We start from the raw sequence: 15905 nt of genomic DNA, 5'->3' as shown, positions 1-15905 counted from the left end.
AGTCTCTGCGAAGAGGCCAGGCTCGGGAGCCGAAGACACAACAGTACCAAAAACCAACTTTCACACTTTACACACACACAACACAACACAACACAACACAACTGACTCACACACAATGTAAAAGCAGCTGCATCTCACCCAATCTGGCTTCCAGCCCATTTCTGTTCAATTTTTTCAGAATCACTGTGAGTTTTTTGACCAATTTTTTTTTTCTAATCAGGAAACATACCAGTCTACCAGGCTTGCTTTAGCCTAGCAGAGCCATATCGGTCTACTTGCCTTTTTTTGAAGTGCACCGGTCTACCTTCTTTAAAAATAGAGGCACAGGTCTACTAGCTGCGTACAGCGCTGATCAGCTGTAGTGCAGCCCTTTGAAGTGCCACGGCAGTTTGCAGCTATATCATCACCGAGAGCTTCAGGGACAGAGAAGAGGAACAGCGAGGCTTGGGCGGTGGGGGTGGGGGCAGGGATTTTTGCTACCCGATTTTTGCTACTCCGAACTACCCGCTCCCATCACTACTGGATTGTGCGTTCTGGTCCGAACCGGGAGCATTTCACCTCTGGTCAGACAAAATTTTACAACTAACAGCAAAAAATACTCCTAGAACACCTATACACTATTTTGATATTAATCCAATTCAAATTTCATTTTGTATTTCCAAATTTGTGTATATGGTGACACACACCTCATGAGATCTCCAGTCATGATTAGAAGATTTTCTATAGCTCTCACTGTTTTAGATCTGTTAATTCAAGGATGTGTCAAGTTGCTACGGCATGTGTCCAGTTTATTTAATTTTATCACATGATGTTGTGATGTTTTCCTTCCCTCAGTAATTGTGAATGTAATAGTTTTGACAAAGTTCCTATAGGTTGTAATTTTGTGTGATCATTGCTCATTTTTACAGGCAATATAAAGGAGATGCTGAGCAGGATGCTAACGGTGAAACTGAAAATGGTGAGGCTGAAGTAGAGGAGGAATTTTATGGCAGAAGGACTGTGTGGGCCACTGAAGAGAACTTGCTACCTTTGTTGCAGGCTGAGTCAGCAACCATCAAGGTAAAGAATGTATAATGAAAGCAGAATCCGTTGAAAGCCACTGAGCAGAAAGACAAGCTGCCTTAAGCATTATGCCCTTGCTGCAGTCCCCTTGTTTCATTTCTGACAAGCTGTCTTTTGGATTTACATTCTTCACTAGGCTCATGAATCGATATTGCTGAGGTTTGTTTTGTTTTTTATTATAGCCTTCAAATATCATTGGCAAATTAGTTGCTTTTGAAACCCAGTCATGGCTCTCTCCCAGTGATTATATTAAGACGGCTCAAATCTCAGGCCCTTGGCTTGATGGAAGTCTCAATTATTATTATTTTTTTGCCCAAATAGAGCTATGTAACTTTCCGATAAATAGATATAAAAAATCACACTAACTTCTTCTGCTTATTATGAACAAGTACACTATTGCCAGAATTTACAATATGCCTGTTTGGCCTTGGAAACACAAACTAACATTTCCATAGGGAAATGGGATTGTACTATTTTTTCTTGCATGTCAACATAAGAATTTGATGAACGGTTCATGTTTTCTCATTAATAGGACAAAAAGAATTCCTGAAGTGCATTTTCTTTATTGTTCTTTCTCACTGCTATCTATTCCCCAAATTCAAATATCAGATTGATATCTCTTTTTGTATTAATTTCCTTGATAATCCTGATAATAATACTCTGCTATTGAAATCTATTAAAAATCAGTGTGGAAGTTTTAAAGGAGCTATAATGTTTCTGTTTTCTTGTTTGGATGCATTTCATTAGAACACCACTCTTTTAGCTCTGTTTTCAACTAGAGATTCCTTCTCTATCACTATCATTATCTATCATTATCTTAACATTTATCATTAGTTGCAAACAAAAGTTTTGCCCTTGCAAGCTACTTTGTGGTGCTTGCTTACACATAATAGAATCTATGTTCAAAAACTGACTGACCATAGAACTGTTTCCAAAGTAACTAAATTCTGTAGGACAAAATCAAACCAAGATAATGATCCATAAAATATTGAAATTAATTTGCATATTCATACATTAGTTTGCTGACATAGATGAAAGTGCCTTTCCTCTTCAAATAAAATTTACAAGAATTTATGCACGTATAGAGGGTGCCACTGACTTTTCATTAAGAGTCACTGAAATTATGGCAATCACACTAAGGGAAAAGGAAGAAAGTGAGTCTTTTCTCTGATTACCCATGGAGCCAATGGCTTTCCCCCATAGTTGGCTAAAAAATAGCATTCCTCCATGACATAAATGCACTTTTCCTGTCATTTCTCTAAATATTGGAAACTAGAGATCTCTTGCCAGTTTTTTCAGGGTTGGCAAGAGAAATGGAAGAGATGGTTGCTTGGGACAATGGGAGAGAACATAGCCCTAAAAACCATTGTCAGGATATGGGTGTGCCAAAAGCAGCCTCAGGTGGCTATTGGGAGCAGGGCAGATCCTTTCCTTAATCTTACCCCAAAACAAGGCACCACCAATGGACCACATTATACAGCTTGTTCTGCAAAACTTGGAAAATACCACTTTAGAAGCAGAATAGGTAAACACAGGTAAATGCTCCCTCAACTGTGGGATGGGGTGAGCTGAGGATGAAATTGTTCATGCCTTATAAATCAATTTGCTGATGCATTGCTAGTCCAGACTTAATGGGCTGTGTCGAAGAACTCATTGTGTTGCTGTGTACTTTTTATATGTAGTATAAGCATTGAAAAGAAATATCATGCAATTCTGTTCTTATAGCAAAGCAGTCAAGCTGAAAGTATATCAGAAAGGAAAACTACATTGATATATCTTTGACTTTCAGGTGGATAAAGAGACCAACACAGATAGTCTTATGCAATCTTCTCTAGTAGTTCGTCCAAAAGATAAAAGAACACCTAATCCTTTACAAACACCCTTTGTTAGAGGCAGCACAATCATCCGCTCCAAAACTTTTTCTCCAGGACCACAAAGCCAGTATGTGTGTCGGGTAAGGAAAACAGAATTCATGCATTTATATCTTCATTCTCCCTTCTCTACAAATAGACCACTAAGATAATAATTATCTACACTACAGTACACATTTTATGAAGAACGTTTTCCTTTCCTGGATTCTCTGATAACTTTTGATATGAGTTTGGGAAAAATAAACTGAATTTTCAGTTAGTTAAAAATGCTCTTTGAAAATCATCAAAATCTTTTGACAGACCAACTCCTGACAGGCTAAGCAAGTAGTTCAAACGAAAGTGAAAAACGTTAAAACTCTCCCACTTAGATATGTGTGAGAAGTTGCCAGGATATTCTTGCATAGAATTTCAATTTCCCGTAATACAATTTTTTAATCTCTTTCAAATTCAGTAGATATATAACAGATGTGTTGTTAAAATGTGAGTGAAAAATAATATACAGGTAGTCCTCGACTTACGATCACAATGGAGCCCAACATTTCTGTTATTAAATGAGAAATTTGTTAAGTAAGTTTTGCCCATTTTATGACTTTTCTTGCCACAGTTGTTAAATGAATCCCTGTAGTTGATAAGTTAGAAATCTGGTTGTTAAGTGAATCTGGCTTCCCCGTTGACTTTGCTTGTCAGAAGATCGCAAAATTACATGATCCTGGGACACAGCAAAGGTCATATAAATAAAGGTCATAACTATGAAAAATGATCATAAGTCACATTTTTCAGTGCCATTGTAAATTTGAACTGTGATTAAACAAACTGTTGTAAGTCGAGGTGTCAAGGTTCCAACTAATAACCCCAAAGCAATCAAAATTCTGAGGCCTAGAGTTTCCTCAAAGCATAATCTTATTTGGGATGTCATATTGCACAGCTGGTGAAAACCTGACTCTGAAGGACCCAGGATTTTCCCCACCCAAATCAAAACCCAAAGTTCTTACCCCCTAGGTCACATGTCCATCTCATGGTCCAATCAGGTCACAATCCCAACTCCAGCTGACTTTGGTTCATGCCTTTCCAACACTTGGTAGAACCTCCTTGGCTCCCATGAGAAAGAATGTTATTTTGGCTACATATCCCCCAGCTATCTCTACCTGCCCCCTTACGTTCTCACAGCTCCACCCAGCCTCGCTGTGGCAGCCCTGAAGATGCTCCCAAAAAATTGCTTCAGGGCTGACACAAAGACTACCTGTCTTATTTTGTTTTCTTTTCCAAACTCATCCCTCTCACATATACACATCCCTGCACATGTCCAACTTTTTGAAGTTGCAAGAATTTAAAGTTTGTATGAATAGAAATGCTTTTATTTTAGGGTATGTTTCAGTGCCAAATTTCATTTTCTGCTGTTTTAGGGTTGTGCTCATAATTTGAATAGTTCTATAGCTATACCGTAAATTCCAATGAAAAATGTGTTGCTTCTTAGGATTATATATAGTGTGTAGTATTACAATGTATATCCGGCTGATAAACCATAGCTCCTATGTGTCAAGAATTCTAAAGTTCCTAATTGCCCAACTGTACAGAATTTAGCGGTAGTTGCTTAGCATAAATATTACCATATTGTTTTCTTCCAAGTTATATATTCTGCCAGTTTTATTGCTGCTCTATTATGAATCAAGCGTGGTGACTTTTATAGAAAGAAAGGAGAAAGAATATAAGGGCAATCTGAAAGTAAACATGGCTGTGATTTCAAGTGCAGCCTATAATGCAACCAAGCGTGAATGAATACAGTGCATTGCAGCTACATCTGTGGGGGTTTGGCTTTTTTGATAAAATACTTATTTATAATTAATTAGCACCAGAAGACAGGATCAGGTAGGACTATAAATAAACACTCGTTAGCCTTGGTCTGAGAAGCAAAAGATGGAAAACACTGTCAAGAAGTTCGTTTCATGAAGGATGGGCTGGTTCTGTTGAAAAATGTTAGGTTCCTTCAGCATATCAATTCCTGAAGGCACCCAGGAGATCTCTTTTATGTGTGCCACTGAGAATCATTTTTTATTGCAGTGCCATATAAGTATGTTAAATAAATAAAATTATTGCTCACAAATTCTGACACCATCGGGATTTTTAGCTGTCCATTTTCTCTTTGATTAGTTGCAACTCTAAGCAATAGGCTATACAATTTTATCATCTTGTTGTTTTTGTTTTTTAAAATGATGACCTTCTGGCATCAATTCACAGAATAAATGACACATGACAAGGTGCCCAGGAATCATATGATAGATGAATCGTTCAGCATAGTAAACAAGAAATGAAGAAAATCCTTCAGAACATCTCAGTTTACTTACCTATCTTGCACAAAATAGCAAAAAATGCAGCTTTAAAACTTAAATGCTGCTTGTCTGATATGTTCAATAGTTTTGCAAGAAGAATGTGTTACTTAGCATTACTTAATGCCCTAGATAACCTGTTTTCCCCGAATAAGACATCCCCTGATAATAAGCACATTTGGGCTTTGAGCGCACGGCAATAAGGCCAAGCACTTATTTCAGGGTTCAAAAAAAAAATAAGACAGGGTCTTATTTTTGGGAAAACACGGTATATAAAGGGCATTGGGAAGAAATAACTTATAAGTAAGCAGCTCTGTCCAGTTTGACAGGAAGAAAAATCAGAGATTTTGTTCCATTGTGTAGTTACATCCAGAATAAAATTTTTAAACTTACAATATTCAAGTGATTTTGCTACGAATGACAACTGGAAATTTAAGATATTCTACTGAGAGGCAGATTTCTTTAAAATATATATATATTAGTGGGTTGATCACCAGCAGCCAGGTGATCACAGTGAAATTACAGTGTGACTGAATACAGATAGTCCTCGACTTACGATCACAATTGAGCCACAAAGTTTACGAGACCGCCTGCTGTTACCCTATGCCTCCCACCGACCCGTACGCTCTCATAGAGAGGGTCTCCTCAGGGTGCCGTCCGCCAAACAGTGTCAGCTGGCGGCCCCCAGGGGTAGGGCCTTCTCTGTGGCAGCATCGACGCTCTGGAATGAACTCCCCCCCTGGCCTACGTCAAGTGCCTGATCTTCGGACCTTCCGTCGTGAGCTAAAAACATACTTATTTATTCAAGCGGGACTGGCATAATAGTTTGATTTTAAATTGGGGTTTTATTAATATTCTTAAATATTTTAAATTTAATTTTAATTTATTAGCCGTTTTTGTAATTTTGATATGTTTTAATTTGTTTTAATTGTACATATTTTGTATTTTATCTCCAGCTGTACACCGCCCTGAGTCCTTCGGGAAAAGGGCGGTATAAAAATTCAATAAATAAATAAATGTTGTTCAGTAAGACATCTGTTAAATAACTTTTGCCCCCTTTTACCACCCTTTTTTGCCATATTTGTAAAGTGGCAACATCACTATGGGTTGATAAGTTAGTAACCTGGATGTTAAGTATGTCTGGCTTCCCCATTGATTTTACTTGTGAGAAGGTCGCAAAAAGGGATCACGTGACCTTGGAACACAGCAACAATCATAAATACAAACCAGTAGCCCAGCATCTAAATTTTGATCACATGATCATGGGAAGCTGTGAAGGTCATAACTGTGAAAAATGGTCATAAATCATATTTTTCAGCGCTGTTTTAACTTTGAATAGTCATTAAATGAACTGTTGTAAATCAAGGACTACCTGCATATGAAATTATATTTGTCTCTAGATATACATGGGTGGTACTCTGTCTACCACCAATACTCAAATTAATTTTCAGAACAAAAGAGTACAAAGAAAACAATTTTTGAATTAGAGGAAATTGCCAATTATAAGATTGTCATCTCCCTTGCCCCATAAAGAAAGCAGAGACATTCTATGGTACTTTTGTGCCATTTACAGTGAAATAAGCAACTTAGAACCATTTGCTGAAAGGAATAGAAAACAACAAATTGTCTTGAGCATGAAAAGCTTATTTTGGACTCCTGAGCTGTAGCTTTTTTATTAGCCTGCCCCTGAAGATGAACTGCATTCTTTCCTTCTCATCCGTTTTTTTTCCTGAGAGGCAGATTATTTTAAAATTTTGTTTTAGCTATTCATAGCTATAGTGCAGGGCTGTCAAACTCCTGGCCCGTGGCTGGATGTGTCACATGTTGGCCATGCCAACACCTGTTTTTTAGCAAGGGGAGGGGAAAGTCCTGCTATGTCACATGATGCTGCCGTGACAACATGAGTTTGACACCCCTGCTATAGTGGTTCTTCACGTTTTGTTGATCTGAACCTAAAGGCCTAAAGACCAGGGATGCTTTGTGAGTTGAAACATGGGTCCATTTAAATTCACAAAACCCAAAATGGCAAGGGTTGAGGAGAAGACAGAGGGAGGGAGGGAGGGAGGGAGAGAGAGAGAGAGAGAGAGAGAGAGAGAGGAGGTGAGGGGTTAAATGGAGAAGTGGAAAAAGATGAGTCAGAGACTGAGGTGTGCACTGAAAGAATGGATAAAAGAACATACATATACCCCGCCTTCATCAACGAAGATTCACTGTATTGAAAAGGCCAGAGGTACTGCTGGAAGCTACAAAATAGCATCACAGTCAGTCTGATGGACCAAATGAGTTAGAAGATCAAGTGTTGCATCCAAAGTCAAAGTTTGGAGAGGTAGATAGGCCTATGCCAAAAAACATTGGGGAGCAGAGAAGATGAAGGTACAGAAGCAAATTGGCTGGAGCAATTGCTATTCTAATTGGCCTATGAAAAAGAGTGAGGAAGAGGAGGAGAAAAGCAAGAAAAAGAGTTTACACAAGAAAACAGCTAAAATTAGATTGAGAGGAAGAGAATATATGGTATTCTATAATATATATTATAAATCAGCTAGAGGCCCATTGAATCAAGGCAGTGTATAAATTCTATACTATAAATAAATAAGTTTATTTTTCTTCTAATGGAATAAGCTCCTAAAGATGGATGAGACAATATCTATTAACAATTTTCTTTTCAGCTTAATCGTAGTGATAGTGATAGTTCAACACTATCTAAGAAACCACCTTTTGTTCGGAATGCTGTTGAGAGACGAAGTGTCAGAATGAAACGGGTAAATAATATTTTTATATATTATCCAGTTTTTGTTTTAACTTTTCCTTATATTTGTTTTTAATTAGCTGATCAGTTAGTTGCTTAGTTAATAAGTCTGATGAACATATTTTTTTTAATGTACTGAGAGCTTCAGGCAGCATAAAGTACAACAGTGCTTAAACTAAGTAAAATTTCAACATTATAAATTATAATAAGAATTGTTACTTATTTAAAGCAGTATAAATTAAAAGTAATGACAAATAATTGTGATGTAAAAATAAGGTGGCTTTTTAAATGTTCACAACATAGAAAGGTGATATAAAAAGTATAATGTTTCCTTTGAATTAAGTTTGACTTCTGGTGACTTTATGGACATACACTATACAACTAGAAATGTTTAGCAACAGTCTGGAAGGGATTTGCAATGACCTTCTTTTCCAGAGTTTTATCAGTCATATTGTTTCATACCTTGCTATTTCAACCATATTTTCTGGCGGAGCCCTATCTGGTCTGATCTGCTTAGCTTTTTGAGATCAGATAAGGTATAGACACCAATTTGTAGTTTTAGTATATTTAAAATATATTGTTGTTGTTGTTGTTGTTTCAGGCTTCTGTTAAAACTTTTGGACCTGAGCGTTTGATCCGTACTTCTCTTGACCTGGAATTAGATTTGCAGGCATCAAAGACTTGGCATAGTCAGTTGCTGCAAGAGATTTCTATCCTCAAACAGCTAAAGGAACAGTTAGAGCAAGCTCAAAGTCAAGGAGAAAAAGAGTTACCCAGATGCATAGATGAGAATGAGCAATTCAGGATGTTAATGAGACTGGTAGAGAAAAAGGCAAGTATTCTTAAGGCTAAACATTGGTTTTCACTTTCCATTTCTTCAAATGACAGTACCATCCAATAGTGATTTAAAAAAAATAAAAACACATCTTATTGGTGGTTAAGGGCTTACTTTATTTTAATGCGAATTAAAATAAGTTTAGTTAGCCTTGGAAGTTGTCTGCATTTTGACTTCTATGCAAGGCAGCGTGTCCCACACTAATGCCATATTTCCTTGGAAGCTGAATGATCTCAAATCATGGCATTTATAGGGCAAAGATTCCTGTCCAATGTGAAGTGACTTAAGTTGGGGGGAGGGGTTTAAAAAGCTCCTGCTCCACACACAAATTTGCAATTTGCATTCTATAGCCACCCGGGATTCCACTGAGTGCCAAATCACTGACATGATAATTTCAGGCAAGTGGCATAAGACATGGGGTGTATGACTTTTTTTCTTCCCCAAAGGAGAGGAAGACAGGAGGAGAAACACCACTTCAATAATACAGTCACATTTTAATGTGCTCTCTCTATTCTCTGGTAATAAGTCTCTCCCACCAAAAGTGCAGCTGTCAGGGACCTGCCCCTCTTTTGTGGGTACTTTGAGATGAATCTTGTTTTCTTAATAAAATTCAAATGTATAATAAATGCTGCCTTGAGATATTGCCCAAAACATGATTTAGATACAGGTAAAATTAAATGTTTTTTTTTAAATAATGTGAAGTATTATTGCTAGCTAATACAGTTATCTGTACATAGTCTGGAATCTTGATACAATCCACCTTGACCTTGTATGCCACAATCCAAATTTCTATGGGGATTGTCATCATGTCTTCTATAATGAAATTACATAAATTATGCAAATTATATTCTTACATTAGTTAAAGTCTATTCAAATGATACAAATTGATGCAAATGAAGTAATTTGTACCATTTGCATCATAGAAATTAGGTAAATTGCTATGATGATATATTTTAGTGGATATTTGTGAATAACAGTATGTCACTTGCTCCAATGAATCCATTAAAACAAGGTTTTATTATATGTAATACCCTGCTGCAATGTAAATGTATATTCCAATCTTTATAGAATTACTCTATAACATATATGGGATATAATACATATATTACACACAGTAATATGTACGCATATTCAGTTGTCAGCAGGACTGTGAAACAAATTTTCTTCATAAATATCCTATGATATGACTCTAAGTTAAAATACATTTGTTATCAATTCTTGTTCTTGGAAAAAGTGACTATCTTTGGAAGTATTAAATGACAGATTATGAATTCAGATTTTATTGACCTCTATTCCAGTTCTAATTTTTATATTCAAACTTTTTCCCCTTTACTTTTAGTTGGGCAGAATTAGTCCATTGAAATTTGATAATACATTTCACAGGAAATACTCTCATTTGTTGTTTTTTTCCCTCTTCCACCCAAAAATTCCTCCAATGGTAGAATTTGTAAAAGCAACAGCAGCAATTAAACAAGTTACACACATTCAGTCTTTGTATTATTTCTAAATAAATATGTTTGCCCCCCTCCCTCCCATTATAAACATAGAAACAAACTACTTTAAATCTTACATAGATGTGTCAGATTAGGAAATAATTTGTTATACTCCTATTTAAATAAATGGTTTCATTCTCATCTTTCAGACCACAAAGGCTGGATGTAAGTATGAACGGAAGGCTGATAAAATGATGAGGGCAGCTGCTAAAGATGTGCATAGATTACGAGGGCAGACCCAAAAAGAACCTCTAGAGGTGCAGTCATTCAGGTAGGAAACATATATCCTTTTTTTTTTTTTAATATATCCTTTCTTTTGTGCACCCTTTCGAAATATTTTCTGCTTCATCTAGATTCACTCATCAATTCATTATCATTAATATTTAAAACAAGGTAATTGTATTTGCATCAGTTTCATCTTCTGATGAATTATGTTTGGCATTTTATAACAAGCATATCTTTTTCTAGCAATGGCATGGCACTGTTTCAACAGTTAAATTGCTTTCATTGAAATAACTTACATACAAATGTTTCACTATGTAAATGAAAATGATCGGGCTTTGCTAAAATACTTATTTATTGTTCTGGTTAACAGTCAGAATTTTGGTACTGAAATTGTATTTCACTTTTTAAATTATTGCCTCCAAAGGACCGAAACAATAAATATCATAGCTTGCTCTGTAAAGAATTAGAATTTTGATGCCCCTTTAAGATTTAATAGCATTTAACTTTTGTGGCAATAGTCCATTTCAGTAGTTGCATCATATCATTTGAATAAGAGGAGTTGTAAACAATGAGGTCAGGTGAAAACGACATGCATAAAACATATTGATAACTATGATACCGTGTTTAATAATTATGATAATTATGATACCGTGTGTTTAATAATTATGATGACATAGTGGTCTGTAAACCTGCTGTAGCACATCTATTATTATCAAGATTACATGACAGTCTCCTTTTTTATTCAGAGTGGTTTTAAAGTCAAAGTGATACTGTGAAATTGTACATTGTTAAAGATAGATTTTTATTTTCAGAGTTTGACAGTTGAAACATTAATTACAATAACTGATGCTTTTGTTATTTGTAGAGAGAAGATGGCATTTTTCACACGACCGAGGATAAATATCCCAGTTCTCTCAGCAGATGATGTTTAATGTCTATTTAAGTATTTTGTTCCTAAAACCACTTCTGAAAAGTATATGTCATTCACTGAAGTTTATTTATATCATGTTAGTACATTGATGGCTTTATCAGTTCTAGGGCCAGATTTTTAACTTTCTTTATTTTTTTCATTGCAAATGCCAGCATTAAAATTACACTATCATATAGTTTGTATATTTAGCTATGTATTTTTGGAAGATTTTTAAAAATGAAACAGTATAGCTCACAATGCCATTTTAAAAATATTTACATGTTGACATTTTGTACAGCTTCGCTTTTTTTAAAGACAGGTTTTGCTGCAATAAATTTTGAATTTGAAAAGGATCTGACATAAAATTCTAAAAACAGGACCCCCAACTCTTATATAACTAAGTTTTGCTAATTCAAATATTTTTATATCAAATAAAGGATAAAAGAAGCCATTTTAAGAGTTAAAAATGAGTGTTCTGTGAGCTGTGAAACACTTCCATTTCCATCTAGGTCATAAAAAATGGGTGTGGAGTTTAAATGCCTACTGCACTTTAATCTGGAGATTGTTACTTCATTTCATTATGCTGTTATCCTGTAAGAGTTCCGAAATCCCTGTGAATCCTATGTTAAAAAGAGAGTTGCAGGAAATATATCCATGGCTACATATTTGGTTGGAAGAAATATCAAGAGTCAGCAGCTATTTTAAAAAAGCTATATCTGTCTTAAAATTATTTGTATTTCTTTTAGTAAATAATCCTCATATAATCATGCCAGTTTACAACCAGCAGCAACCAAAAGGAGCTTCTAAAAACAAATCCTTTCCGGTAATGTTATATTAATAGCTACAAATGCTTACTGTGTTGGTTTTTTTAAAAAACTAATTTAAATCTAGTAAGTTCTCCCCATTCTTCAGTGAAAGAGTATTTAATCCGAAAGGTTTTCTCGGATTACTATTGAGAGCATCTGTTTGGATACTGAAAACAACATCCTAGAAGAAAGAGCAGCAAATTGCTGTCTTGCTCCTGCTGAGAAAACTACATGGACAGTTTCCAGAAGAATTTTACCTTAACTGAACAGCCTGCAACAAAACCTTGGTTTAAAAACCTGTAATCATGTTTATAACCCAATTAATCACATTGCTTGTAGTTTGTTTTTTTCCCCCGTTTGTTTACTTTATTAATTGGGGGGGGGGGTTTGTGCACATCCAAGCACTCTGCTCTGCACTTTCATTTTTATATGCCCATCTTTAAATATACAGTATGCACATGTACACATGCATAGCTATAGAACTAGACATGGTTAGGAACTAGGTGTCAATTCACTTTGAGAGGCATATGAGTGCCAGTTTGGTCTAGTTGTAAGGCACCAGGCTAGAAACTAGGAGTTTGTGAGTTCTAGTGCTGCTTTAGGCTTGAAAGCCGGCTGGGTGACTTTGGGTCAGTCACTCTTGCTCAGCCCAAATCATAAGCTGTTGTTGTGGAGAAAATAGGAAGAGAAAGGAGTATTAAATACATTTGCTGTCTTGACTTATTTATAAAAATAATAATGGCCTGATAAAAAATAAACACCGTTTCTAATCACTTCAGGGGAAAATAATTAAACAATGTGTCTTATTTTTAATAATTAGTAATTGCCAATTATCAATTTTAATGACTTCAATCCAGGGGGGGGGGAAAGTATGTGAAGAAAGTAAGGAGGATAGAAGCTGACTTTTCTATCCTCTCATCCTCAAGCAGAATATGGTATTATTTTAATAATTGGGCTGAGGCACAATCCAAGAATGAGAATTCAGTTGCAGAAAATACTTCTGTCAGTGTTTTTGTAATATCCCTTTTAAATCATAGCCTACTTGCTTTAGGAGAGTATCTTAATCCCTGAAAGAGACGTTTTGCAAGAATTTATTGGAAGATGGGATAGGAAGGTCATCTTACACTAACCACCATCCAGTTCTCTAGATCCAAGGTCTATTTTGCTTTTCATATAGCATTTGATGTTAATACATTCCAATTTGACTGTTTTCTTTGAGACAAGAAACATGAATGTGTGAGAATCCAGGATCTATGTGGTGTTTGGCTCTCTTTGGAACATAACTGAAATATCTTCATATCTTCCTACAACAGCCCACATTTTACATTAACTCATGTCTCTAATTGTTAACAATTTAAGAACAGAGAGTAATGGACACTGGAATACAAAGGCCTTAAAGGTCCACAAATCAAGATGCACCTTCAGGAGTAAAGTTGACAAGTGGTTTAAAATCTCTTTTCCTGAGATGTATATATATTTTTTTCATGTATAAACACTGGAATAAGCAACCACTAAATGATTGAATTTATATATTTTAAATTTTGTTAGAATTAACATTAAAATTGTTATAGATAGAAATTAACCTACCTGATCTTTGTGTCTTTTGTATGCCTATGTAGATAATTCAGAATATATCAGTTCATACAAAGATACAGATAAATATGACTTTCAGATTCATGCAATGATGGAAGCCAACATCTGTGATTGAGAACAATGTTTTGTTTTAAAAAAATAGGCTTGCTTTTCTTGAGTTTATTCTGCACGTATTTAAGAACTTTAGTTGTTTTTCAGCAGTAGCTTCGACATGTTCTTCAAAACCCATTCTTATTGGATTTCAGTGGTTTATTGAGCTACATGGATTGAAACAAACAAAGAAAATACAGTTTCACAACTTTAAAAGATAATGGCCTGAGGTTTATGTTGCAAATGAATTTTTGCAGCCTTCCCTGACCTGAGAGGTATCTAGGTTTGCGAACTTTTAACTCTCAGTATTCTTGGCAATAGTCACATTTGGTGGAAGGGGGAGGTTATGGGAATTGAAAGTTAAGACAGGCTGAAGAAAGATGTATTATTGGGTTAATTAATGGATATGAATTTAGTATCTTAAAAAGAAATTAAGACTATTATTTCACTTTTTTATTTTAAAATCTGAATAGAAGAGTCCTGCTGGATCAAGCCAATATCTCATATAGTTCAACATTCTATGTTAACAGTGTCCAACCAGAATCAGTAAAAAAGGGACTGAAACATGAATACGAGAACAATAGCTTTATATCACAGTTCTGCCTTCATTTACAAATAAATTAGCACTGAATTGTTAGAGGAGATTATCATCAATAAAGAGCCAATTTGGTCTACTGGTTAAGACACCAGGCTGGAAAGCAGAAGACTGTGAGTTCAAGTCCTGCCTTAACCTTGAAAGCCAGCTGGATGACTGGGCCAGTCACTCTCAGCCCAAACCATGTCAAGGGTGGTGGTTGTTGAGAGAATAGGAGAAGAAAGGTGTTTGATACGTTTTCCACCTTGAGTTATTTGTAAAAATAATTTACCCTGGATATAAATAAATTATAAATACAATCAATGAACATCTCTATTGTTTGAATCAGATAAAAGGGTACTTGGATTAGTACTTTTAGTAGTCCTGAGGATTGTCCATCCTTCTGCATTGTAATGTTTCTTTTATAATTTCCTGATCTGGTGTACTTTTCCTAGAGAGAGAGTTTTAAGGCAGCTTCCTGGGTTTCTGTATAGCTTCCAGAGTAATGAGCTGAAGAAGGAATTTATCTTTTCATTCTAACAGCATAAACCCATCCCTTAGAACCCTTCCATCCTAACTTCTAAATCTGTTGTACTTAACAATGTCCTGATTGTTCTAATCTGTTCTTGGAACTATTACAACTGCCATTTACGTAAAAAGGCAAACTGTTGAGACAGTCAATGTATTTTTCATACATTGAAAATGTTAAGGAATTTCAATGCTCTGCCCTCTGCTGTATTAAATTTCAGGTATTACTCGAAAACTTCAAAATATTTATACCTAGTTCACTGTAACTTTAAAATGAAACTACTACTTGTAAGTGGTAGCATGTTCAGAAAGTGGGATTGTGGCACACACCAGTTTGGAAACTGAGCACCAGTTCCAATTCAGACATAACGAAAGAAGCTTGCCTGATATTTTATCAAAACAGAGCAAAAGTGAATGTAAAAGACATGAAACAGAATCTTAACAGCATAGCAATTATGTAAAAAAGACTTTAAGAAGACTGATGGAACTAATTCAAGATCATCCTTAAATGTATTGTCCTAATGCAAGTTCTAGACACTGCTCGATAGTGTGTTGTGAATTTTTAAGTGTTTCCATGTGGTGATGGGGAAAATATGCTTAGGGAAAGTGTCAGTAAGAAACTAAGTATCTTCAAGGTTTTTAACAAAATAACAAACTGGTAATGGAAAGTAAAAACATTCCCAGAAATAGGGAAGGTCAAACTCGAATTTTGCAACTACTTACATCTCAATGGTGTCTGAAGCTCTACAACAGTCTAACAATGAAACATTATGTAAGAAAGGACCCTTTTCCCACTGCTTGGCTTCCCAGCTCCTCACATCACCTTGTCCACTCTGTGACTCATTCAA

At 35.6% G+C, this 15905-nt stretch overlaps 1 protein-coding gene across 3 annotated transcripts in view; it reads left to right on the top strand.

Moving 5' to 3' along the window:
• Nucleotides 1–13858, top strand: part of WWC1 (WW and C2 domain containing 1) — a 118145-nt gene extending 104287 nt beyond the window's left edge. For all 3 annotated transcript variants that reach the window (XM_058170626.1, XM_058170627.1, XM_058170628.1), the window contains exons 18-23: nucleotides 909–1059; nucleotides 2852–3016; nucleotides 7924–8016; nucleotides 8605–8835; nucleotides 10481–10602; nucleotides 11422–13858. In XM_058170626.1, coding sequence (XP_058026609.1) covers nucleotides 909–1059; nucleotides 2852–3016; nucleotides 7924–8016; nucleotides 8605–8835; nucleotides 10481–10602; nucleotides 11422–11488 — 829 coding nt within the window. In that variant the 3' untranslated portion in view covers nucleotides 11489–13858. The remainder of the gene's footprint in view (nucleotides 1–908; nucleotides 1060–2851; nucleotides 3017–7923; nucleotides 8017–8604; nucleotides 8836–10480; nucleotides 10603–11421) is intronic.
• The last annotated feature ends 2047 nt before the right edge of the window (nucleotides 13859–15905 follow it).

The sequence above is a fragment of the Ahaetulla prasina genome, chromosome 2 (assembly GCF_028640845.1).
Source record: "Ahaetulla prasina isolate Xishuangbanna chromosome 2, ASM2864084v1, whole genome shotgun sequence".
NCBI classification, from domain to species: Eukaryota; Metazoa; Chordata; class Lepidosauria; order Squamata; family Colubridae; genus Ahaetulla; species Ahaetulla prasina.
Note: the sequence above shows the minus strand (reverse complement) of the source record. Positions and strands in the feature narration are given on the sequence as shown.